This window comes from Nansenia antarctica (genome assembly GCF_963989245.1).
Source record: "Nansenia antarctica genome assembly, chromosome: 7".
Lineage (NCBI taxonomy): Eukaryota > Metazoa > Chordata > Actinopteri > Argentiniformes > Microstomatidae > Nansenia > Nansenia antarctica.
The window spans coordinates 32,872,797-32,900,304 of NC_137677.1; the positions used below are offsets into that span (position 1 = coordinate 32,872,797).

Genomic DNA, 27,508 nt, shown 5'->3' on the forward strand with positions numbered 1-27,508 from the left:
TCACACAAAAGAAAAAGGTAGAGAGACAGAAAGAAAGAGGAAAGAGAGAGAGAGACACACAAGTTCCATGGTCTTATGACTGGTCATGGTTGGAGAATTCAATTCATGGTAAGTGCTGAGAAGTCGACGTTTGACCCTTGACCCCCGCTAACCCCTGACCACTGTAACGCACAGAGCCACACAATAAAACCCGCTATCAATTGGAGATCACCTGCTCTTGTCTTCACTGGGAACATAAGCAGTTATGGAACTAAGTAGGAATTAGAAGGGTAAAAGAGAACTGATAAAATATGAATAAAACATTAATAGAATGTAATAAAGATAATTCTAAAATAATATAATAATACATTATGACATCACAAAGGCATGTGACAGGTCTCCTGAGCTGAGAGACATGATTTGTCCAAAACAAATAAAACCCAACCAATAGACATGATGTCCTGTACCTGTAGTACTGACTTGAATAAAACATTACAATATTACAAATAATACATTTATTCACCAGTAATGGACATGGTTATGGACATTATAAAGCGGGCTCTAAACACTAGTGGTCAAATGACCAAGCAGAAAACGTTATGTTATATCTGATAGATATAGCCTACAGTAGCCTACATGTAAATAGTAAGAACACATGTAAATAGTAAGATAGCACATGACTGTCTACAGCAAAATATTTTTTTGTTTAGGTAGATTGAACAGCGGATCAAATCATGCCACAATTCATGTGAACACTCTTTGACAGTGTGTTAATCAAATGGCATTCATGACTGTGATACACTATGAAAAACACACATTTTTAAATGTGAAACATATTAATTGAGAGAAGCAATTTACAGACAGAAACATCTTTTGCAGGATTTGTAAATTACCTTTTTAAAAATCAATTACTGTAAACAAAAAACATTGCATATAAGGACTGAAAACTACATCCAAATGGATTCTAACATGTCTTGTCACTTGCACAGAAACAGCTACTTTTGAACATAAATGATAATGTTTTACATGAAAGCTACACATTGAACTTTGTCCACGCTTTACAGTAAATTAAAAATCTCAACACCCATCAATGAAGAAGTCCAATTTGTTCTGTCATTGCTGATCTGAGAGGCCTGTTTAGCCAAGTGTATTCTGACACAACATTTATTTAGCTCTTATGGATATGCATCTCAGTAGCTCAGTATTACTGTGCTCCTATAACAACAACGATAGAGAACGCACAGGTGCAGCTGCTCTAACTACCACCCATCCATCATGCATTACGATCCGACACATTATCTTATTGTATTTTACAATACAAAGTTTAAAATCTTAAAACGCCACCTCTCCACCCTTCCTATACACGGCCTTCCTCACCCTACCTCGGCCTCACCCCCAAACCCCTGCCCCTGGCTGGGCCCCAGCAAGCACCGACGGACCTGGACGAATTCGGACCAGCCCGATAACGGCCAGATCACGTAATATCACAACTAGTTAGTATTTGGCCCAGAATATCACCCTATTTCATTTTTTTTTTTTTTACAGAAAAAGACTTTGCCACTGAAATAACTAAATGGTTGTAATCGAGGTTAAAATAACTATTTTTCCGACCAGCACTTATTGTGTAACATCGGAAACATAATTGGCGCTGATTTACAAGCTGTTTGAAAACGTGTTAACAAAACTCATTTTGATCATTTCTTCAGCTTGAAAGAGAGCAGCATGGACAGACCCTGATAGTGGCCAGATCAAGTCATATCATGACTAGTCCGATCTGACCCAGAATATCACCCTATTTAAACTACACTGTAAAAAGTATAACAAGCAGTCGTTCATCCCACACAATAATTGTCATTTCAAACAGTAGATGATTATTGATTTGATAATGGAAATCATATTTTTTTACTGGAGACAACAGCTTGATACATTAATTTTTATTTGTAAAGAACTGAAATGGCAAACATAACGTTTTTGATTTGTGTCAAGGCATAATGTTTTAAGTTGTGCATGATTCGCGCATGCGCAGGACAAACGAACGAGAAACCGCCAGAAGTTATAACTAATTTTGTCGGGAGCAAGCACGGGACAGAGAAGAAGGCTCTATACCTGTTTTTGGTAAGTAGCGAAGTACTATTCTGATAATTACCTTCATAGGCGTAATTGCCAGCGGGAAGACGGGTTGTTCTTTAGCAGATAAACCCCTAGCTTTTTAAACTATGTTACATGCAATTTGAGCTGAAAGTGTCGAACTCAGGTTGTTAACGTTAGCTTTGCTTGTAAGCTACTCTGTTGGAAAATGACTCGTGGCATAAGAATATAACTAGCTATTTGTGTTTTTTAAATGAAAACACTTGGTCAGAATTGCCACAACTAACTGTGTTGTGTAGAGTTAAAAATGCAAAAGATGAGAGTATAAACCAACTAGCTTGTTAACTGCAACACAGGGGTCTGGGCTTGCCATGTGCGTTAGCATGCTTTTTGGAAAATGTAGGAGAGCCTCATCACCTAGCTAGTCACCACACATTGAGCTGGAATTTTGAGGGTTAAATTGAATTTCCTGCATTCTCGTGATTTTCTATGCAGCAATTCGTGGTGGATTGGCTTGTCTGCTGCTATCTTAGCTAGCTAGCAAGCTTTTATTATGAACCGAAAATATTTGTAACCCTCACTCCCAGTCACAAAATGTCCGCTAGAATTCCATTGACTTATGCTAACATTAGCATCATTAGCGATAGCGATCTAAAAATCAACAAATTGGAACTAACCATGGGTAGTCTGATAATTTACCACGGGCTAGGTATATTTTCGATGTGTCTACGATTATTGATTTCCGAATGAATGGATATTTGGTGTTACTTTTGACCTTAAAAGAACATTTGTAAAATATATGATATATTTTTCTTTGTTTTCTACTTTTTCAGATGTGGAAATGCAAAGACTGGCCTGTCATTTTCCAGAAGACCAGATCTACTTAAACATAATCGACTTGACCATCGGTTTCACGGAAGGTACCGTCCTTACCCATGCATACATGAAAATTGCCCCTGTTCTTCCAGGACATGGAAGTCATCCATCCAGTCCTCACAAAAAGAGATCTCCTTTAAGTGCTACGTTTGTGACAACAATCAGCTTTCCACTGAGAGTGACCTTTTTCACCATATTGGTCAACATTTGAAGAAACATGAAGTAGTATCTTGTATGTTTGATGGTTGTTCATACAAAACCAACATTATTGTACAGCAAGACCCACTAAGAGTGGCTACACAGTCAGTTGGCAGGCAAAGTTACGTTAAGCCTGGTACACACATAAAGATTTTCTACATCTTAACAGATTTTTTATCTGAGAGAGACCCCACACATGAAGATAACAAAATCATGGATTTAATAGTTTTGATCGTATTGTGTGTGGTGTGCTCTGATATTCCCAATACAGCACACCACATACTAAGATCTGTCCTACGACAGCCTCGAGTCTCGTTCCCCGAGCTAGAAATCTTGTGTGATCAGGGTAGTAGTACCCTGACTGACCTGTACGAGGCAGCCATGTGCGACAGGGCAAATAAAGTTCTGAAGAATGAAAAGAGCGGGGTCAGTCAGCTCGCTTCTTGATTGGCTACACTCCATTCCATGTCACAATCGGACTCGCGAGTTGTCAGTTTCGCCCACACACAAGAGGACTTTTTTTACGATCGTCGGCCCCCGACCATTTTCCGAGCAGATTGTCAGGAGAAATTGACTCTTAACACACCTCACACCACAGGATAATCTTGTAGGATAATCTTTAGAGCCATCCGATAATCGGGCGTTTGCTGTCCTTGGTCGGAAGGGGGGAAACCGGGCCAAAATCTGACAGATTATCTTTATGTGTGTACCAGGCTTTAGGTAGCTTTCTCTTACTCACTAGAGACCAAAGATCTCTGACATTTATATCATGTCCATGATTGACTTTTTCATCCATTTCATAGATGGTTCCAATGTGATTAGGATGTCTCAGTTGACTTTAGATCAAGTTGTTAACACAATAATAAACATTTTAATTTGACAGTTTTAAAATGTCTGAAGTCTCCATTAGGCTTTGATATTAGTGTTTTTTTGTGTAAAACTACTTGGCTAATTTCATTAACATTCTAGACACAAGATTAACATATCAGACATGAGTAGAAGACTTTAAGTGAGTAGACTTTTAAGTATGGTCCTCTGTGGCTCAGTTGGTAGAGCATGGTGCTAACAACGCTTAGGTTGGGGGTTCGATTCCTGCTGGGACCATATATACTGAAACATGTATGCACTCACTGCAATGTGAATAGCTTTGGATACAAAAATAAGTAACAGCTAAATAAATAGTATATATATAGAAGGGCTTCCAACTGTTCATAGTAGCCTAATTCGACAGCCCCACAGTTCCCCTCACCACCACTGCCGTGTCTGGACCTGTTTTGTCTCAGTAAAAGTAGAGCCTGGAGCTCAGCACCTTCCAAAAGAGATATACAACTCACTTCCATGGCAACAGATGATAATTACGTCTCATAGAATTTTAGACCAGTTGATTGAACTGCATTTTTCCGCCATAAGAGGGCAGTGCTCAGAGGAGAGTTGGGAACGGTGTTCCGTTTTGGCTCACACAATGATTCACTGAATGAAACAACAGTTTGTTTCAGAAATTCTTCATTTTATTGACAAATGTCTCTCTTTAGCTGTAAGATGGCTCTCATTTTTTCCAAGCCAAGACATCGGTTTAGTTCACATTGTAACATGGCTCACAGCTTCAGTCATGCTGCTCACCGTGATCATCGTTCGGTTCGAGCACGAGGGTCACTACCCTGGTGGTTTTGCCGTTGTTGGTGGAGGTTGGGGTACTGCAGAGGCACAGAAATAATACAGTGTTATTTCTGAAGTCCTACATCATTTAGGTCTTTTATATCACTGATTTACTGTATTGGCGTATAAGGTGTAGAGAGACTGACCTGCTGGGTTCTCCGTCCAGCAGCCTCCTGTACTCAGCGATCTCAATCTCCAGCCTGGTCTTCATGTCCAGCAGAATCTGGTAGTCATGACGCTGACCCTCCAGTTTTGCACGGATCTGAGAAACCTGGTCCTCCGCGCTGGTCACCTGACTCTGGTAGGCGGCCAGCATCATGGCGTACCTGTTCTGTGTTTCAGCCAGGGTGCCCTCCAGGGATTCTTTCTAAAGGTCAGGAAGGAGACAGTGAGTTGGGTGTGTAGGCTAGGCTAGGGAGACGACTGGTTATGCTAGTCCTCCTCGTAAATGTAAAAATGTAGAAGGAAGCAAGTGTTCCACTTTGTTTCTCACCAGGCTGACTTGGGATTGGAGTTCGATTTCAAGATTCTGCAGGTTGCGTTTGACGTCACTGATTTCAGAGCGGGATGATGAGAGGGTCTCAGCGCTGCTAGCGACTTCCTTGTTCAGTTTCTCGGACTAGTAAAAAAAATGACAGCATACCAAATGGCTATGATTGAATCGGAATATAGACTATTAAGTACAGTAACACTACAACAGCCAACAGCTGCTATTTACACACAATGACCACTAGTTGGCCGCTTGTAAATTAGCCTGCTTCCTACACAGAAAAACGGCAATATATAGCTTTATACTAGCTTATCCTGATGTGATGTTGAAAATGTAAGGATACTGGGTGGTAGAACGCACATATCTAGGAAAAGTTATGAAAGGAGGGTGCAAAGATATAACATTTCTCTTTACTCACAGTGGCTGTTCTAGTGTCAAACAAAAAGGTGGTATACACGGCCCGGTGTTACCTTGGTCTGGAACCAGGCCTCCAGCTCCTTGCGGTTCTTGTCTGCGATGGCCTCGTAGTGGTTGCGGACCGCCTCCATGGTGTGGGACAGGTCCTCCTGGGGCGCCGCGTCAATCTCCACGTTCACCTGGTTCCCTGCCTTGGAGCGCAGCGCCAGCAACTCCTGGGATGGAAAAAAAGGGTCAAAAGGGCCCAAAAGTGTCGACTCATCTCACATGTCATCATCAACCATCTCACATGTCATCATCAACTCATCTCACATGTCATCATCAACTCATCTCACATGTCATCATCAACTCATCTCACATGTCATCATCAACCAACTCACATGTCATCATCAACTCATCTCACATGTCATCATCAACTCATCTCACATGACGTTTTAACTACGCAAGATTATAACGCGTTTCCTTCTTCTAGGATTGTGACTGCCAAGGGCACCTGGTCCTAGCATGTATGTTGTGCTTATGATGACTGATGTATATACATGTAGATCATTCACTTAAATGCACTTGTTGTAAGTCACTTTGGATAAAAGCGTTGGTTAAAATGTTTTAAGTGAATGCCAAATATAGGGGCCAGGATGTCATACAAGATTTGATTTTCCTAAGTAAATTCAGATTTTAGTCCAACAATTCACTGCAGTAGGTAAGGGGGACAGGCTGTAGCGGCATTTAGCTAATTACCTTGAACATCATGGTTGAGTTATATGGAGTAGATACTTTTAGTAAACAGTAGGCAGTGCGAGTGAGTACACAGTCAGGAAAAGCATGCATGTTGCTGTATGTTGTTGACTCCACTCCAACCCACCTCCTCAAAGTTCTTCTTGAGGTGGACCAGCTCCTCTCTCAGACCCTCGACCTTCATCTCCAGGTCAGATTTTCCCAAGGTCAGATCGTCCAGCACCCTCCTCAGCCCAGCGATGTCGGCCTCCACAGACTGCCTCATGACCAGCTCAGTCTCATACCTGTGCAGCGTCAAAGAATCAATGACATGTTTCAGTTCAGAGAGTAGATAAGATGGTTGACGGTTGAGTAAGGGTAGCACAGCATCCTGTTATTGTATAGAGTTTGCCAGGGTGCGAATTGTACTATGACAATCAGGGGGTCCAACTTTTTCTCCAGGCCGTAAATCAGGGGTGCAAACAGGTGATGGTCCTAAAAGGCTTTTTGGGCCTGAAAACGAAGACAATTCTGAATGCTAGTGGAGATGGGGATCGGGGGACAGGGGAGTGGAGGCAAGACACACGTTAAAAATGCTATGGTCCACTATAAGGGTGTCTGAAATCGTATTACAAGATTCTTCCAGGCATGAATATGGGAAATATATTATATTATTATTTACGATTACAGGTAAAAAGGATATATAAATGTTTTGACCTCCCCCCACTTGGGTTCCAAGTCTTAATTAGGGCTGTCAAACCCCCTCAATCCCCCATGTAATTCGATCCATGGAGATTGCCTACTACGGTATGCTATTGATCAGATAGGCTAGCTACTACCAAGTGTTTTCTCACACTTACTTGACTTTGAAGTCTTCTGCAGCCAGGTTAGCATTGTCAAGAGCCAGGTAGAGTCCTCCATTCGTACGAGAAGCATCTAAGATCTGAGAGAGAATCAGAGAGATGTCACTTTTAACAAAACAGCGCTCCCTTCTAGGGATTAGCCGTACATTGAGGTTTGGCATTCCAGCTCAGTGGCTTTGCCACTCAGCACTCAGGCTAAGACCCTGCAACATACCAGCATGCTATCATGTCCAGGGGGTGTACTTGTACATCAAGCTGCCTTACCCTACGGAAACAGGAGATAGGCTGCCCTATGGGTCATTAGGCTCAAGAACCATCGGTTCTCAAGGCTACTTACTTTACTGAGGTTTAGCATACCGTATATGGCAATTTATGGACCAAACTGTAACGGGTTGGTGTGTGTTGCCGACCCAGGTGCGGTGCAGGACAAAGTAATGACGACAGGCAGCGTTTGGCACAACTAAGGACACTTTACTGGAACAGACAGAAACCTGACATGAAAGCCACAGGAGGAAACCCTCTTCCTGTGCTGAAACAAAACAGAAGCCCCACAGGGAGAACGCTGCTCAAAACCAGTGTGAATGCTGTAGACCGGACTGACACCAGGTTCTACCCAGAACCACCGGCTAGGGCAGCTCACAACTCCCTGTGCGAGGCGGACAAATAACAGAACAGGAACACACACTACACTACACTACACAGTACACTGAACAGACAGAGAGATCAACCGGCAGGGAGTGCCAGGGAGTGAGGATATAAGTGCCAAACATACATACTGTATGTGACACACATTAGTCCATAATGAGAGCAACACGGAGTGTAGTAATGTCCCAGGGCCACCAGGGGCCGCCAGAGGGAAACCCAAAGAGCTGCCAAGGAAATAGAGACTCCAACCGTAACACCAAACCTATTGTTTGATCCGTAGCTTTTAGCTTAGCTGACGCTTTTATCCAAAGCGACTTATATTGCAATGAGTACATACATTTCAGTCTATATGGTCCCAGCAGGAATCGAACTCACAACCTAAACGTTGTTAGTACCATGCTCTACCTTGTGAGCCACAGAGGACCACAACAGTGAATAAGACGTGTGAATGATGATAATCAAGTGAAGATCAGTGACATAGCTGACCACAGCTTTGATATACAAAAGAAAAAAGGAAGAAATCAATCATACAATAGGATAGAGGGTTAGTTATGAAAGTAAAGATCCAATATTGGTTTGATAAGGACCCACCTAAGATTATAGGCCTGACATGTCTTCATGTTTGTCATAGATCATCTGTGTGTTTGAGAACTCAGCATACATTTCCTTCTTTCTGCTCTTCCTCTGGAAGCCTCCATGACCAAATATGGCATCTAAGGCTGGCCTGAGGGGAGCTGGGTTTGGGTGTAGCTCTGAGTGAGAGGAAGCTCAAGAAAGACCGCCGATGGTGCTTTTCCACAAGAAACCGGGTCCCGGTCCAGACTTTTTTTTAGGCCCAAGCACTGCTTTTTTTGTGTCGTGTTTTTGTGTTGTATGTGTTGTGTCACTTTCCCTTGGTGATTCTAAGGCCTTGGGGATAGGAGGGAGGAGCATCGGAACTAGCGATATAATCAGAAACATGTTATGTTCATCTACAGTTTCACCCTCTAACCAGAACGATTATCTTTATCTTCAGTTTCACCCTCAAAGCAGTGCGGTTAATTTTCATCTCCAATTTCACCCTCAAACCAGCATGATTATGTTTATCTCCAGTGAATTTCTTTGTAACACGACTAACGAGTAAAATAAATGCTAGAGAAAAGAAGTGACCTCACATTCAGCCACAGCTGTGCACACGTACTAGTGCATATAAATGCCTTTGAACCAAACTAATGACTTAAGCTCAGCGTTTGTAACATAACAAGTAGCAGTCCCGTAGACTAACCTAGCCAAACAATGAGAGGGCAGAGCACACAATGAATGCCTGAAAGTCAAAGTCCCCAAAAAGTCCCAGAAAAATCTCCTGAAGGTCCCAAATCAGGGTAGGACCTTTGGACCATGGCCTTGGGCTTTCTGGGGATGTTTTGGGTCGTTCACTAACAGAAGTCTGAAGCATTTGGGTCATGAATGTGTTTGCAAACATGTCATTTTACACTGTGATCTCACACTCCGTATCGGGCAGGATACCAGTTGAATACCGATGCAATATCAAACATGTCATTTCACACTGTGATCTCACACCTGACACTGTGATCTCACACCTGACACTGTGATCTCACACCTGACACTGTGATCTCACACCTCACACTGTGATCTCACACCTGACACTGTGATCTCACACCTGACACTGTGATCTCACACCTGACACTGTGATATCACACCTCACACTGTGATCTCACACCTGACACTGTGATCTCACACCTGACACTGTGATCTCACACCTGACACTGTGATCTCACACCTCACACTGTGATCTCACACCTGACACTGTGATCTCACACCTGACACTGTGATCTCACACCTCACACTGTGATCTCACACCTGACACTGTGATCTCACACCTGACACTGTGATCTCACACCTGACACTATGATCTCACACCTGACACTGTGATCTCACACCTGACACTGTGATCTCACACCTCACACTGTGATCTCACACCTGACACTGTGATCTCACACCTGACACTGTGATCTCACACCTGACACTGTGATCTCACACGCCATATCTGGCAGGATAGCGGTTGAATACAGGTCATCATAGTCATTAAAAATATCAGGTCTGGGCTGATGCCTGGAGGTACAGTATGTGCAGCCACTACCTATCTTATTACTTGTTTATCTATTTATTTCTTATATATACTGTATCTATTCTTGTCACTTTCATTTTCTTACTATTCTCCTCTTGTTGTATTTTTTATGCTTTATGTAAAGCACAGTGAATTGCCCCTGTTGTCTGAAATGTGCTATACAAATAAACCTGCCTTGCCTTGCCTATTTACCTACCTACGGGCAAGTTAACGTTATGGACTTCCTGCTCATGTTTAGTTTTTTTATTTCATGTTGTTTAAACTTCAGGCAGGGAGTTATACAGAGTGGAGCCAGTCACTTACGCCGAACATAAATGAATGACCATTGTCATTAAACATGACTGACTGAAAGGAAAATATTAAAAACACTAAACAAGACGATATATGCTGTATGCCATCAGTTTACTGGAGTCAACTCACATTCCTTTTATTGAAAACTCTAATAAACAATGTGATTCCCTGGACAGGTGGACTTACCTGGTCCTGGAGTTTGCTGATGGCTGTCTTGTAGGGGCTCCAGTCATGGGAGACGGTCGTGGCTTTCTCCTCCAGAAACTGGTGGATCTTCGCCTCCAGATCAGCGTTGTCTTTCTCCAGAGAGCGCACCTTTTCCAGGTAAAGGGCCAGACGGTCGTTCAAGTTAACCATGTGGGCCTGCTTGTTGGAAGACATATCAAGAGCGTGGGACAGGTTGAAGGCACCTCCGCCTCCACCTCCGCCTCCGCCTCCACCTCTGGCAGAGAAGGTGTTGGAGGCGCTGGAGATGCGCACCCCGGAGCCTCCTGCACCCCCGTACACGCTGCCGGGCCTCATGGCGCTGATGCGGCCTCCTCCCATCGGGCCGGTCCTGCTGGACCCACCAGAGGACAGGTAGCTGCTGTTGGAGTAGGGGGAGGCCATGATGGAGGTCTGCTGTCTGCTCTGGCTGGAGAGGACGGGTGGAGAGCGGTTGGACACGGCTCTTTTTATGCTCGACAATGAGGGAGGGGAGGAGAGGAGGAGAGGAGGAGAGGAGGAGAGGAGGAGGAGGGGAGGAGGGGACCGGCACCTCTAACAAGATTTGAATGCGTCTACCAGTACAGTCTACCTAGGCCTATGTAACGGCCCCAGGCCTAGCCTGTAGCTCAGGGAACAACAAATAAACCCTTGAGACTTCAGCAGGTCTCATGGGAAAAAGACATCAAAAAACAAACACTCGAAAGTAGGCTAGGTAACCTTATGCTGAGGTAAAAAAACCTGTTGGCCTAAAGTTCACGGGTAACCTACGTCTCTTAGACTGCGCCCCTGTTTCAACCACTTATTCTGTCAAGACAGCTCAAAGTACGGCCAATTTAACAGTCAAGTCCCTTCCTTCCCTCTTTTAGAGGCTGAATTACTTGCCTCGGTGGTCCTATTCTGGCGTAATTGGTGCTGCTTATCATCCTGACTGGAATTTGTTTTAATCAGCATTGGAGTTGAGACTAGCACATGCCGTGTGGCTTCAACCAACACTCATGGTTTTTTTCATAACGCGATGACATTTAGAGACATCATCAGATGTTGGGGCTAATAAATATACTCAGCAACGTGCAGTGAATGCTAAATCTATACGGCCTGCGTTGCATAGATGCAGTGGTGGTGGTGGGCTGTTCCACTGCCAGATGGTGGTGCTGTTCCACTGCCGTGGAACAGGTTGTTCAGATTGGGCGTACAATTCCCGCCCAATTGGGCTACTTTTGATCATACTGGACGGGGGAAAAAAGCATTTGGGCGGTTGGGCTGGATAAATAGCATTTAGGCAGTATACAGTATACGTTTTGGGCTGTTTTTTGGTGGATGCTGCGGTTTTTAGACTGTGGTTTCATGTTTTGCAGCAGTTATGATTATACACAAACACTTCTATCAATGTCTTTTTTCCATTAACTATTGTCTTATTAAATGTTTTATCTATTTACTTCTTATATTTGCTTTTATTCATTGTCATTTTTATTTTCTTACTATGCTCCTCTTGCTATATTTTTAAATAATGTATGTAAAGCACTTTGAATTGCCCCTGTTGTATGAAATGTGTTATACAAATAAAGTTGCCTTGCCTTGCCTTGGTTGGGCTGGAAATTGTCAATCCCATCTGGCAACCAGACTGGGCTGCATGGAGTCGGCTGCTTGGGGTTTGACTGTGTGTGTTTGTGAGATAGGGGACAGGCAGGACATGGCATGGTGCATGGCCCTAACAACCCTTAGGTTGTGGGTTCGATTCCCGCTGGGACTGCATATCCTGAAAAATGTATGCACTCACTGCAGTGTAATTCGCTTTGGATAAAAGAGTGGCAAATAGCATACTATATACTGTATTATCTGAGCATAGGAGACCTGTATAGATAGCTGGCAATGGATATTGAGAGCCCAACATGAGAACAGTAATAGGATTTATTTTTTTATTTTATTTTATTCACTGTATTTTACACTGTTGCTATAGGCTACACTGGTAAAGTAGACTGTCACTGGAGACACCCAAACTAATGTTCAGAGCTGCAAAACGGACATTAAACTGACATTAAAATGGTCATATTTGGCTGCTAAATGTACTCCCACCATTACACAATTGAATACACCTCATGATTTCTCTTTCCCCATCGTCACAGAAACAGAGGCAGCACTTGTAGAACTGCGCAGGTTAGAACGTTTTTCAGGTATATTAGTGATTGGTTACATTAGCCAAGATGTTTTATCACCATCAACAATGTAGCTTAAATAGCTTAAGTAGCTTAAATAGCTATATTTACAGTACCCTATGGAGCTTCATATAGAAGCTTGCTAATGGTATTACTTGATTGTGATGCATTCACTTTTCCAGCATATTACTATGTATTATTGTACAGTGCATTATAATTATCTGTTGTTGGATTGTACTTGGTGTAATGACTATGGTTGCAGTCAGGATTGTGCAGGTGACTAATATATTAACCACTACTAGTGTGCCCTTGGGTAAGGTACTTAGCCCTCAGTTACTCCAGGGGGAATGTCCCTGTAATTCGTAATTGTAAGTCGCTTTGGATAAAAGTGTCTGCTAAATGGCAAAATTAAATTAATTAATAAAAATTAATATTCATTTGAAACTAGTCCCCCCAGGGCTGCGTGCTAAGCCCCATCCTCTACAACCTCTACACCTACGACTTCACCCCCGTCCACCCCAGCAACTCCATCGTAAAGTTTGCAGACGACACCACCGTGGTGGGCTGCATCTCGGGGGGGGACGAGGCGGCGTACAGGGATGAGGTAGAGCAACTGAGCAAGCTGTGCAAGGTTAACAACCTGCTGCTGAACAAGTCAAAGACCCAGGAAATCATCGTGGACTTCAGGAGGAAAAAGTCTGAGGTCCAGCCCCTGCTCATCGACGGAGAGAGTGTGGAGAGAGACTCAGCCCTCCGATTCCTGGGGGTGCACATACAGGATGACCTGTCCTGGAAGAACAACACAGCAGCCACCATCAAGAAGGCACAACAGCGGCTCTACTTCCTGAGAGTCCTCAGGAAGGAACACAACAAGCATGAGATACTGGTGGCCTACTACCGCGGCGCAGTGGAGAGCATCCTCACCTACGGCATCTGCAACTGGTTCTCCAGCTGCACAACCGCGGAGAGAAATGCGCTACAGAGAGTCGTGAGAACAGCCCAGAAGATCACCGGCGCCCCCCTCCCCTCTCTGGAAGAGCTGTACAACACACGCTGTCTCAGGAAGGCCTCCAAGATCTCCAGAGACCCAACCCACCCTGGGTACGAACACTTTGCCCGGCTGCCCTCGAAAAGGCGGTACAGGACCATGGCCGCAAGGACAAACAGACTGAAGCACAGCTTCTACCCCAGGGCCATCCAGGCCCTGAACACAGTTACACAGCAAAGACCTAGGTTCTGGGCCCTGGACAGTCTGGACGGATTGATGGCAGCTGCTGGACTGAAAAAATCAGGTGTAGTGCTGAGGCACAAATATGTACATTTCAAGCCTGCAAACTGCGACACTTTAAATGAATGTGCAATAACACTATGTGCAATATGACAACCCTAGTCGTCTATCTGTACAGTATAGTATAGTGGATAGTGTACATAGCCTTTATTTATGTAAACCAGCTCCTTCCCTTCTTTTTTTTTTTTTTATAGTTTCTTTTTTCTTTCCTAGCACCAGGGGAGCCACCCCTCCTAAATTTCGTTGTTTGGTACCTGTACTATAGCAATGACAATAAAGACCATTCATTCATAATGCCAACACAGGACACACAACCACAAATGCCAGCACTGCGGCAAGAGCTTCACCAAGGAGATGAGTTACAGGAACCACCTTCAGATCCACATGGGGGAGAAGCCCTACTGCTGCTCGCAGTGCGGCAAGACTTTCAGCAACTCTGGCGTCCTGAAGACGCACAAGCAGATCCACTCGGGCGAGCGGCCCTTCGCCTGCCCCCAGTGTGGGAAGAACTTCAGCCAATCAGGCCACCTCAAAGCACACCAGCAGATCCACTCGGGCGAGCGGCCCTTCGCCTGCCCCCAGTGTGGGAAGAACTTCAGCCAATCAGGCCACCTCAAAGCACACGAGCAGATTCATAAACGAGAGAGGGCAGACCTCCGTAGAGGTGGCAGCAGCAGCAGTTCCAGCAGCTCTAGCTCCAGCAGCAGCAGCAGCAGCTCCCACAGTAACGATAGTATCTAAAAAAGTACCGTTTAACCTCTCTCCAAAAGTATTATTCCCTTTTTTTATAAATACAGTAGTATATATAAATATATACTGTATGTTTTTTCCTTACACCTTTTCTTACGTTTTTTTTCATACCTTTTGTGCTTTTTGCATTACGTTCTATCTTGGGGGGTTCAAAAAACTCTTGTTGTGACTGATTTGCGATTATGCAAGTGTCTGTGTGTCTGGGTGGATCAGAGGCGTTTACTGAGGGCCTTGTAGAAAAACAGACTGTGTATCTCTCGTCTGCTGATCTGTTGTTGTTAGTGAGTGCCATTCAAGTTTCTTTCCTCCAGTAAAATCGCTCACTGTGTTCACACTTATTGATAACATGTAATTCCTTTAAAACATCATGTATAGGAAAGAATTATTAAAGAAACTAATGTAACACAGACTTTCTCTCATTTTCTTGTGTGTTGTGTGTAACCTTGCTTATTATAGGCACTACACTGCAAGTGGAAAGAACAAGGATAATGAATTGAGACATGGTGTGTAGATTTAGATGTGTCACTTCAGAGTTCAAGTTCATGTCTCAAGGCTGGGGAATGTCTGTATTGTAGTAAAGTGTAACACAATCACCTAAGAGTTGTTTTGTGCAGAACTGAAGGTACAACAGCAGGTATGTATGTATGTGCTGATGGAGGAGGATGGACTCATTGTAATGCATGGATTGGAATAAGGAATGTTAAGGAATGTTCTCATATATGGCGCCGCACATGGCAGCTATGGTTTTACAGTTTGTTGTGTTCTGTCTGCACTGCTGTTTGCATTGCATTTAGAAATGCTCTTACTGTAACGCCAAATTAAATTCCTATATGTGTATGCTTAATGTGTATGCATAAATGGCAATAAACGTTATCTCATCTCATCTCATCTCATCTGTATTCCTTTCCATGCATTACAATGAGCCTGTCCTCCGATACCAGCCTCTACCTCCACCGGCCTCTACCTCCACCAGCCTCCACTGCATATACGGGCCTAGCTACTGTATTTACATTACCCTTGCTGCCACTACTAATAATAATAAATAGTACATGTGATTTGAAGAACCTATAAAAAACAACAAAGGACACTTTACAGCAAAAATAATATCCATTTAAATCTAAAGATATGGAATAACTAGTACTTTTATTATTTATTTACTATTATTTCCTCTTATCAGAGTGCTCCTATGAAGCTGGAGCACAGCACAGCAGGCGGTAGCGGAGCTGGATGTAAACCAGGCCATCGACAGTACAACCCTGTTCCCTCGAGGCGTTCACACAGCCGCTAGTCGGCTGTACATCGCCGTCTATCAGCAGCGCCATCAATGTCGTGTGTGTGTTGTGTGAAAGCCTGCGCAGCACACAGCATGGATGCTGCTGGAGGTGAAAGATTACAAGAGAGCTGCTAAATTTGAACTATACTTCTAGAATGTTCTAAGAAAACATGTTGGATAGCTTAGGAACTGTTACACATAGAAGACTAACCCGAAGACCCCCCTGGGGTTCAAACCAGGGGACCTCTTGCATGGATGTCACAGTCTTAAACCTTTATACTGTATATAAAGAGGACATACGAAGCTGTATGAAGGCAATATCAGGGCTTAGAGGTTGTAGGCAGGGCTACTTTGTCACAAGAGCATGATTCCATATCACCTCTGCTACGTCAAGCTAGGACCTCTCCACCCACTCGGTAAAGATTCACCACAGACTAAATATTGATTTTATATTGTTTATTTCTCACACCACCAAACACAAGCTGAGCGGTTGTTGTTGTTGTTGTTGTTGTTGTCATGTGTGATGCCTCTCCCTTAGAGAACAGATCATTATCATTGAAGGAAATGGAAGTAGCTTTAAACAACACAGCAATACCTAAACATTTTATATTTAGGACAGACAGAGATAAGAGAATTATCTGGAGGCATGGGAAAATAATCTTAACTCCGACTTCCCCAACTGTTTCATTTCAGGTGTTGCTATGGTTTCTCTTTGGCTCTACTAAAACAGTTGAGTGGAAAGCCGAAGTGATCTGGGATTGATTGATTGATTGATTGATTGATTGATTGATTGGTATCCACTCCACCTCCACTATTGATTAACATGGATTGATTACTCCAGCAGAGTGAAGGGGTGGAGCTGACGTTGCTGAGATGATGATGGATGTAGTAGTGGACCCATCTACTCCTCAACCACCTCCTCCGTAATGTAGGTCACTGTCTTGGTGGTCACAGTGGTGGAGGAGGAGGAGGAAGAGCTGCCATTGCTGCTGCACAGATGAGAGAGAGGAGGAGAGAGGGAGATGGGGGGGGGGGGGGAGAGGGAGATAGGGGAGAGAGAGGGAGATGGGGCACGGAGGTGAAAGAGAGAGAATGAGAAAAAAACATTCCGCTAGTACACCCCCATCCACTCCCCCCCGCCCCCCACCGTTGCCCCCGCCGACAAACATTTTATTCAGAGATTTTCTCCCTAGGAAAATAATCTACTATCCGAGTGGGCTATTGGCCCCCAAACGATGACGACGAGCGAACCTGGATGATGGGGGAGAAAGTGAAAGACAGAGAGAGCAGGAGAGAGGAGGAGGAGGGGAGAATGTTAGAGGGTTAGTAGAGGGTTAATCGCCATATTGAAAACAGAATAGTTAATTAGTTAGTTCAATTAAACACTCATGATAGGGAAGAAGCTATTCTCTTGTTTGGTGCATATACCTATACCTGTACATTACACCTATACATTACACCTATACCTTACACCTATACCTTACACCTCCACCAGCCCCCCCGGATCAGAAAGCAAACCTTAGGGAGGTGGACATCCCTCCACTGCTCGACATCCCTCCACTGCTCGACATCCCTCCGCCGCTCGACATCACTCCGCCGCTCGACATTTTCGTAGTCACGGAGGAGGACGAATACCCCCCACCACCAACGCTGTAGAGAGAGAGGTGGAGAGAGAGCTTTAATGTCTTCACAAACCCTTCGCAAGACCTACATAAGCCCTTTACAAGGTCTACATAAGCCCTTCACAAGGTCTACATAAGCCCTTCACAAGACCTACATAAACCCTTCACAAGACCTACATAAGCCCTTCACAAGACCGACATAAACCCTTCACAAGGTCTACATAAGCCCTTCACAAGACCTACATAAGCCCTTCACAAGACCTACATAAGCCCTTCACAAGACCTACATAAGCCCTTCACAAGACCTACATAAACCCTTCACAAGACCTACATAAGCCCTTCACAAGACCTACATACAACATCATCGCAAGTCCCCACCTTAAGCTGGCCTCCCCGTCCAGCAGTCTCCTGTACTCAGCGATCTCCATCTCCAGGCGTGTCTTGATGTCCAGCAGCATCCTGTATTCGCCGCCTTGGCGCTCCAGGTCGGCTCGTAGCTGCACCAGCTGCCCTTCCAGGCTGGTCACCTGCATCTGGAAACTAGACAGCTGCATGGAGTAGCGGGTCTGGGTGTCTGCCAGGGTGCTTTCCAGGGAAGATTTCTGAAGAGGGCACACAGGACAGGAGGAGAGCGATAAATAAAAATGATAAATGGACTGCAGTTATATAGAGCCTTACTCAAAAGCGCTTTACAACGGCCTCTCATTCACCCGTTCACGCACACAGGCACACACGGCGGCAAGCTATCATGCAAGGGAGATGGGGCCCGGTCATTGGGAGCAGTTTGGGGTTCAGTGTCTTGCCCAAGGACACCTCGACATGTGGCAAGCCAGGGTTCGAACCGCCGACCTTGCGATCATTAGACATCGGCTCTACCTCCTGTCCCACAGCCGCCCCACTGTGGAGTGGAGCTACCTCCCGGATCCCCTAATCCAAAAATCGAACCCCTATAAAGATGGTACTAGTGCATGCAGGGTAGGCTGTACTTCTACACAGGGACTAGCTGGTTTGAAGCAAGCTAGGTCTAAAACTGTGGATATCTTTGTTGATCTAGGTATCTAGGTTTGAATAAAGCTTTAATAAAAACCTAACCAAATGGGCGCCTAGGTGGCATAGCAACACTAGGGCACATGCCACATAATCGCAGGGTCCCAGGTTTGATCCCGGTCATCGACCTATCCTGCCATGTCATCCCTCCTCTCTCTCACCCATCCTTCCTGTCAATCTCTACTGTCTCTATCCTCCTCTCTCACCCATCCTTCCTGTCACTCTCTACTGTATCTGTCCTCCTCTCTCTTACCCATCCTTCCTGTCAATCTCTATTGTATCTATCCTCCTCTCTCACCCATCCTTCCTGTCAGTCTCTACTGTCTCTGTCCTCCTCTCTCTCACCCATCCTTCCTGTCAATCTCTACTGTCTCTATCTTCCTCTCTCTCACCCATCCTTCCTGTCAGTCTCTACTGTCTCTATCTTCCCCTCTCTCTCTCACCCATCCTTCCTGTCAGTCTCTACTGTCTCTGTCCTCCTCTCTCTCACCCATCCTTCCTGTCAATCTCTACTGTCTCTATCTTCCTCTCTCTCACCCATCCTTCCTGTCAACCTCTACTGTCTCTGTCCTCCTCTCTCTCACCCATCCTTCCTCTCAATCTCTACTGTGTCGATCCTCCTCTCTCTCACCCATCCTTCCTGTCAATCTCTACTGTCTCTATCCCAGTAAAGCCCTAAAACACATTTTAAAAAACAACAACAACAACAAAGAAACAGGTCAGTCTCACCATGCTCAGCTGGGACTGGAGTTCGATCTGGAGGGCTTGCAGGGTGCTCTTGATCTCTTTGGACTCTGAGCTGGTGCTCTGCATGGTCATCTCCGTGGTCGCCACCTCCTTGGTCAGAGCTTCACTCTGGGGGGTGGGGGGGTAGTGGAGGTGTGTGTGTGGGGGGGAGGTGTGTGTGTGTGGGGTAGTGGAGGTGTGTGTGTGTGGGGGGGAGGTGTGTGTGTGTTTGTGGGGGGGAGGTGTGTGTGTGTGGGGTAGTGGAGGTGTGTGTGTGTGTGGGGGGTAGTGGAGGTGTGTGTGTGCGGGGGGTAGTGGAGTTGTGTGTGTGTGTGTGTGTGTGTGTGTGTGTGTGCGTGGGGTAGTGGAGGTGTGTGTGTGGGGGGGGAGGTGTGTGTGTGTGGGGGGTAGTGGAGGTGTGTGTGTGTGTGTGCGTGGGGTAGTGGAGGTGTGTGTGTGGGGGGGGAGGTGTGTGTAGGTGTGTGTGTGTGTGTGTGGGGGACGGACGGACAGATGGACAACAACACTTATTAGAGATCCTGTCCATCCTAACGCTAGCCAGAACACACACTTCCTCCTGTGCAGCGAGGGAGGTGTGATGAGGTAATTGATGACAACAAAATGTCTGCCTGCCTATCTTCCTGTCTGTCCGTCTGTCAGTTAAACGTTCCACACAGGTTATCATCTGTTACCTTGGCCTCGAACCAGCCCTCCAGCTCCTTCTGGTTCTTTGCTGCGACGGACTCGTAGTGCTGCCTCATCTCAGCCATGACCATGCTGAGGTCCTCCTGGGGCGCCGCATCCACCTCCACGTTCACCTGGCCGCCCATCATGCTACGCATAGCCAGCAGCTCCTGGACACACACACAGAGGGGACAGGCTGGGTCAGCTACAAGACTGGGTTAGCCTGCTGAGCTAAAGGCATAGACAGGAGCTCCTGGACACATGGCAGTGGTTCAAAGGTCACATTTCCTCACCGTCTCATATTCCTTCACTGTCTAAATTGAGTACACATTGAATTGCGTTTGGAAATTTGGAAATGAAAACTCCCATGAAGTTAGTCCGTTGCTAAGCACACGGGTACACTCCATTATGATACAGGTAGCTGAAGCTCTATGTCGCCATCTGGTGGAGGTAGACAAGCGGAACACAGGCTCATTGTAATGCATGGAACGGTGTTTGATACGCTTCCTCGTTCCATTACATGCATTACAATGAGCCTGCCCTCCGATTTCTACCTCCACCAGCCTCCCCTGGATTCAATGTGTCTATCCGTTTGTTAAGTCTGACGTCAAAAGTGACGTTTAGCCATTTCCGAGTCCAAAACAGAAATTCCCCGCACCAGAATACCTGTGAACTACAGCGGTAAAATGAAATTTTAATCGTTTTTCAGACTCGGATCTATTCATACAACAAGGGACACAATACTTTCCCGTTTTCTCCATATTGTCAGGGTATTTGAGCCTCGGAAAAGCGCTATATAAATATAATTAATTATTATTATTATTTCGGCATTTCGAAAACAGCGCCTCAACCAACGTTGGACCCGGAAACACGTCACGACTTAACAAGCTCTGTCCTTAATAATGATAATAATAATAATAATAGTAATAACAATAACAACAATAATAATTATTATAATAATAAGAACAATGATAGGATAACATATATGATATGATATATCTATCTATATCTCTCTCTCTCTCTCTCTCTCTCTCTCTATATATATATATATATATATATATATATATATATATATATATATATATATATATATATACATAACAATGATATGATATGATAACGATAATAATAATAATAATAACAATGATAATAACGGTAATAATAATACAATAAAAACAATAATAACAATAATAAGTATTATTATTATTATAATACATATATATTTTTTAATGTAATGATTGAACCCTAACTCTAACCCTAACCCTAAATGAGCAGGTGTTAGTGACGGGTGTGAGTGTCAGCCCGTGACCTCTGACCTCAGCGTGGTTGCTCTTCAGGTAGGCCAGCTCCTCTGTCAGACCCTCGATCTGCATCACCAGGTCTGACTTAGCCACCGCCAAGTCTCCCAGAGCCCCCTTCAGCCCGGCGATGTCCCCTTCCACCGACAGACGCATGCCCAGCTCGTTCTCGTACCTGCCGACCACAACGCAGACGCAGACACTTAATACTCTGGAATGGTGCAGCTGGTTCACGTTGCTCTGGAACTATGCACACAAGTCTGAGAACTTGAAACTCATGTATCAACAACAAGACTCCAGGGGGGTATTGCATCAACGTTGCTAAAGGAAAATCCAGGCTTATTCGGACAAGTCTCGCGAGACTTATCTAAAAATCCAAGCCTGGATTTTCCTTTAGCGACGTTGATGGAATACCCCCCAGGCTGCTAAACTCTGACCACAATTCCATTGTTTTCACTCAAATTCTTAATCACATTATTGCCAATCTCTAAGCACACATCGCATCATTTACTTTTTGTTCACCTGGAAAACACTGGCCTTCAAAATACCACACCCTAAAATACCACACTCTAATTACCACCCTAAATACCACACCCTACTTACCACCCTAAATACCACACCCTACTTACCACCCTAAATACCACACTCTACTTACCACCCTAAATACCACACTCTAATTACCACCCTAAATACCACACCCTAATTACCACCCTAAATACCACACCCTACTTACCACCCTAAATACCACACCCTACTTACCACCCTAATTACCACACCCTAATTACCACGTGGGTCTAATTCACATCTCACCTGCTCGAAATCAATTGGCAAAACTCTTCAATCATGTGTCAGAGCCATGGGCGTCACCACCATATATTTGGGGGGGGACGTGTCCCCCCCACCTTTGAAACAAGGTCGTTTGGACCCCCCCACATTTGCCATCAAAAATATGTTGCATGACTGGTCAGCGTTATTTTCATTGCTTCACAATCAAATCCGTTCCACTTTATGAGTAGGGGATTGCCCATATCCAGAAATCCACTCCGCGTTTTACTTCTGTTTTTAACGGCACGCAGCATCAGACACGCACGCAGATTCAAAACATTCAGACTGAGGCAAGACGATTTAGATCATCCACCAAGATGGATATAAGGATTTTTTTTTTCTAAGAAGAGAAAAGTAAGTCAAAGTCATCCAAGTTTTCCCGTGAGTGGCCAAACAGCAACATTGCGTTCTCCCAAGGTCAAACACAGCCAGCTTTTCTGATAAGAATGTTAGCACCTTATGAGACATTCTCTGTATTAGCAATAGAATTAGCATAGCCTACTAGCAACCAAATACGAGCTAGATCAGCTATATGGCACTAGCAGTTTTGTTAGGCATTACTAGTGCGGTTAGACATGTTTAAATGCAGAACAGACACAGGCGAAATGTCATCAAAAGCACAGAATGGCGACAAACACCTCACAGTGCTTACCTGTCCTGTCATTATTGCATCTCCTGCCCGTGTTCATTGCCCTGAGCATTTGCACTATTTAATTTGGCCATTGCACCCACCCAAAGAATCAATTTTGCATCTGATTGCTTGAGCTAGGGTTAAAAAATAAGAAGAAAACACCTGTTCCATTTATTTTTCTATTTCTAAAATGCTTGTGATTGTATTTTTTGTATTGATGATTGTATTTCTATGTCAAATGTTCTATTAGAGAAAAACAATATGAACAAGTGCTCAATGCATCCCCATTTCTCCTGATATAGGTGGTTGAGAGTGAGAGTGAGTCAGAGGCAGGGGCAGCAGGCAGGGGCAGTGGAGACAGCTCTAATTCACTCTTTGATTTGTTTTGTTTGTTATAGTTGTATGTTCTGCAATGCACTGAAGAGGGCTAAGTTTGATTGTAATAGGCTCTGAGTAGCCTAGGTACATATTTTATGTTTCCTCATAACTTTTTATTCAATTTGTTGACTCAAAGTTACCTCATTCTTTTCTAATTCACTCTTTGATTCTTTTTGAATCTTCATATTTAATAAAGTACCTAAAAAGTGCCACGTGTCAGTGTCAGGCCTCTGTGAGTTAAACCAAAACATAATAGTAGTCAGTAATTGCAGACCATGCCAGCTCCAAGGAAAAACAAAGAAAGAGGGAGATTATTTTGGGTGTAAAACGCACCAGAATGCAGGAAATTGAATCTACTATTTAAAAAAATTCGGGGGGAGGACCCCCAGACCCCCCGAAAAATAAGTGTCCCCCCCACATTCAAAAAGCTGCTGACGCCCATGGTCAGAGCATAAAAGAGGCCTGAGGTGACCTCTACTGTTGGGAATACATACTGTAAACGCATGCGTGAAATTACCGTTTAACATTATGACAATGAGTTTATGAGATATGTCACTTTTCCTTTTACATGGTTTTCCTTTTACATGGTTTTCCTTTCCACTTTTCCTTTTACACTTGGTGTTGCAGCGCACCAGAAATCGGGGGAATGGAATTAGGAATGGTATTGATGCCGTTCTGTGTGTGTGTGTGTGTGTGTGTGTGTGCGTGTGTGTAATGTGTCTGAGAATATGTGTGTAATGTATAGATCTGTGTGTGTGTGTGTGTGTGTGTGTGTGTGTGTGTGTATGTGTGTGTGTGTGTGTGTGTGTGTGTGTGTGTGTTGTAACATGTAGATCTGAGTGTATGTGTGTGTGTGTGTGTGTGTGTGTGTTAGATCTGAGAGTGTGTGTGTGTGTGTGTGAGACATGTATATCTGAGTGTGTGTGTGTGTGTGTGTGTGTGTGTGTGTTTGTGTGTGTTAGATCTGAGAGTGTGTGTGTGTGTGTGTGTGTTGTAACCCTGAGTGATTAATGAGACTCACTTCACCCTGAAGTCGTCATGAGCCAGCGTGGCGTTGTCGATGCTCAGGAGGATAGATCCGTTGAGGGAATTCACAATCTGAAATCAGGAATCAGGAATCAGGAATCAGAATCATGACCCACAAACCAGGAATCAGTAATCAGGAATCAAGAATCAAGACTCCCACACCCAAAACATTGCTGACTGAACTAGATGATTCTACGCTACAGGCCTGAACCCCCCCAGGACACAGAGAGTGTCATCCCACAGTCAGTCTTTACACATCCTGTTAGTCAAGTAATCACACCATGCGTATGTTTTTATCTGTTTTCTGATTTTTATCAGTTTGCTGTCAGATACAGTGAGTCTGTCTGCTGTTAAAACTGTTGAAGAGGTAGGACAAGAAACATGTTACATTTAACATGTTACACTTACATTTTTGGCATTTAGCAGACGCCTTATTCCAAAGCGACTTACAATCGATACATTTGACTAAGCAAGTGAACCATTAATCGGCCTGTCGTAGCAGGAAGAGTAATCGAGCTCAGAGCCAGGGGCCACTGGCAGTCAGCGAGATAGAAGAAGGAAACAGCAAAGCTACAGCATTTGGATGATGATGTAATCTTTATCTTTTCAGTTTTAGAAACAACTACAGCTCTGATTAGTTTAGATTTGTATACATCTATACACACATGTAGTTTGTTTATGTACTGTATGTCTACATACTGTACATGTATACATTTATACACACATGTAGCATGTTGAATTATGTCACAATTTTTTATATCATGTTCTTATATCACTATTTGCACTTCTGGTTGGATGCTAAACTGCATTTTGTTGTATAGTACTTGTACTCTGCAATGACAATAAAGTTGAATCTAATCTAATTCATCTGACTATTTGCTTGTCATTACTGTGACTGTGTACACCAGTGCCTACTTCTTCGCTTATGTATGTGTATCCACATGTCCCCACTGTCTGTCTCTCTGATTTTCTCTCAGTGAACTTGTGAGCAGACGTATCTGTCATCTGTTTAAGCTTTGTTTGTTTGTCAAGCACTGAGAAGTATCCTCCTTGTTATTTATGTCAAGTCATTGTTATTTGTGCATGTTATCATTTCGTCAAGCTTTTTTGGAGACTGCGTATTTCTCCCATTGTCTTAATCGAATTACAGTACGCTTGTACCCAGTAAACAGCTTATTCTCTTAGTCTTCTTCGTAAAGAGAAAATGTGACAACTTTGCAAACCTGCCTACCGTCCTACCGTCCTCCACTGTCCTGCACTGCATCTTTCTATCCAGCGCTGCCACAACACATCGTGACGTTAGAATTATAAGGTTCTATCTCCATTTTTGTCAAAATTGAGTTTTTTACATAATCTGATCCATTAGGTGTTTATTAATGCCTGTGTGGTGTTATTTTTTAAAATGTTGAATTTTTGTTGTTGTAATTAATGTAATTAATAAAATACAAAGGTTCCATCTCACAAAACATAATGGAATGTAAAAACTTTGACGCTCAAAACTCTGAACACAAATCTCTGAACTGCCCTAAACGGAGATAGAACCTTATCATTCTAAGCTCGCCACCGCCGGCCTTGCTACCTACACCCGCCCCCCCCCCCACCCCAACCCCAACCCACCGCCACCTCCACCCCCGCACTCCTCCCACTCAAGGTGTTGCTTCTGGCGCCGGCCCTGCTTCTCTACACACCCTACAGGCCTGTCTCAACACGTGTTAGTATGTAGAGACATTTAAACGGATTAAAGCCTCCTTCTTCTTCTTACCTGAGCTTGGAGGTCATGGACGACACCGAAGTAGTGGGAGTAGTCGGAGGCGTCGGGGGCCGTCCTGCTCTCCAGGAACTGGCGTATCCTCAGCTCCAGGTCGGCGTTGGCCGTCTCCAGGGCGCTCACCTTGCCCAGGTAGACGGCCAGACGGTCGTTCAGGTTGTTCATCGTGGCCTTCTCGTTGCCGGGAATGCCGCCTTGACCCCCGCCGAAGCCTCCGCCACCTCCACCGCCGCCCCCGGCACCGCCGCCCCCGGCACCGCCACCGAAACCGAAGCCACCTCCACCACCGAAGCCTCCACCGTAGCCCCCGCCGCCTCCGCCGGCAGAGAAGGACCTGGACGCGCTGGCGCTGGAGATGCGCGTTCCGTAGCCGCCGGCGCCCCCGTGCACGCTGCCGGCCCTCATGGCGCCGCCTCCGCCGCCGGACATGGACATGCGGCCGCTTCCGAAGGACATGCCCCCGCCACCTCCTCCACCTCCGCTGCCGAAGGACATCCCACCACTACCGCCGCCGCCACTTCCGGCCATGGAGATGCGGGACGATCTGGCGCTGAAGGTTGCCATGGTGACAGAGGGCTGCTTTGAGGGTTAGGCTGCTGCTTACAGTCTTAACTGCTCCGGCTGGAGAGGGAGAAGAGAAAGGAGTGAAGAGATTGAGGGTGACGGTGTGTCTTTTATACAGGGTCGGTGACATAAGGGAAGGTCCCCCCACGGGAGCGAGACGAACTCACCTGCAAGAATAACAAGCAGAGAGATGCCTGGAGCTTTCTGATTAAGTCAGTTAATGTTGTCATTTTTCTTCGACGTCTTTATGTACCATGGGAACTGGCAGTGATATAACCCTATGTGACAGCCTGATTTACATGTGCAAAATATACCCATGAGGAGTATCTGGTGTGTCTAGGATGTGCTCAGGCGTGGAGCGTGGATGTGAATGTTGTCGGGACGGTAGCGAGTGCCAGTCCTCACTCATCACCTATTCATGTTCAAGTGCTGAGTCGACTGAAGCATAACTACTGCGCCGCTACAGGCCTCAGGCTCGCACGCTAGCACGGGGTTGTTGAGCAGTCGCTATAGGGGCCGCTAAACTCAACGCGACACACGGAACACGGCTGCTGAAAAACATGCTCTCGTTCACACGCTCACGACTCATGTTGTATTTAACTGAAATGAATAGAAAGGAAAAGGTTTTTCCATGGGCAAATCATGGCAGAGCATTTTTGGGATTCCCCCCCCAACACACACACACAAACACACACACACAGTCACCCTCCTTAATGGATACCTGATCATCTATTGGATCATTCCTCTCCTCCCCTCCGCTCCCTCCTCCCATCCCCCCCCCCCTTTCCTCTCCTCCCCTCCTCTCTCCTCTTTCCTTTCCTCTCCTCCCCTCTCCTTTCCTCTCCTCCCCTCCTCTCCCCTCCCCTCCTCTCCCCTCCTCTCTCCTTTCCTCTCGTCCCCTCCCCTCCTCTCCCCTCCCCTCT

General features: G+C 44.9%; 2 protein-coding genes across 2 annotated transcripts; both read right to left on the reverse strand.

The window, feature by feature from the left end:
- Positions 1-4,744: 4,744 nt before the first annotated feature.
- LOC308162523 (keratin, type I cytoskeletal 50 kDa-like) lies at positions 4,745-10,891 on the reverse strand (the record flags this gene model as incomplete). The annotated part of the gene is made up of 8 exons (XM_080536671.1): positions 4,745-4,835; positions 4,944-5,164; positions 5,291-5,416; positions 5,758-5,919; positions 6,567-6,723; positions 7,279-7,361; positions 9,607-9,612; positions 10,532-10,891. The coding sequence occupies 8 exons, from the start codon at positions 10,889-10,891 to the stop codon at positions 4,745-4,747; spliced, it is 1,206 nt and encodes a 401-aa protein (XP_080392797.1).
- Positions 10,892-16,917: 6,026 nt separating this feature from the next.
- Positions 16,918-26,528, reverse strand: LOC308162525 (keratin, type I cytoskeletal 50 kDa-like; the record flags this gene model as incomplete). The annotated part of the gene is made up of 7 exons (XM_080536673.1): positions 26,016-26,528; positions 24,249-24,325; positions 21,412-21,568; positions 20,104-20,265; positions 19,415-19,540; positions 18,017-18,240; positions 16,918-17,005 (listed from the first exon to the last, which is right to left on the reverse strand). Exons 1-7 carry the CDS (start codon positions 26,514-26,516, stop codon positions 16,918-16,920), a joined length of 1,335 nt encoding a protein of 444 aa, XP_080392799.1. The 5' UTR covers positions 26,517-26,528.
- Positions 26,529-27,508: the final 980 nt, after the last annotated feature.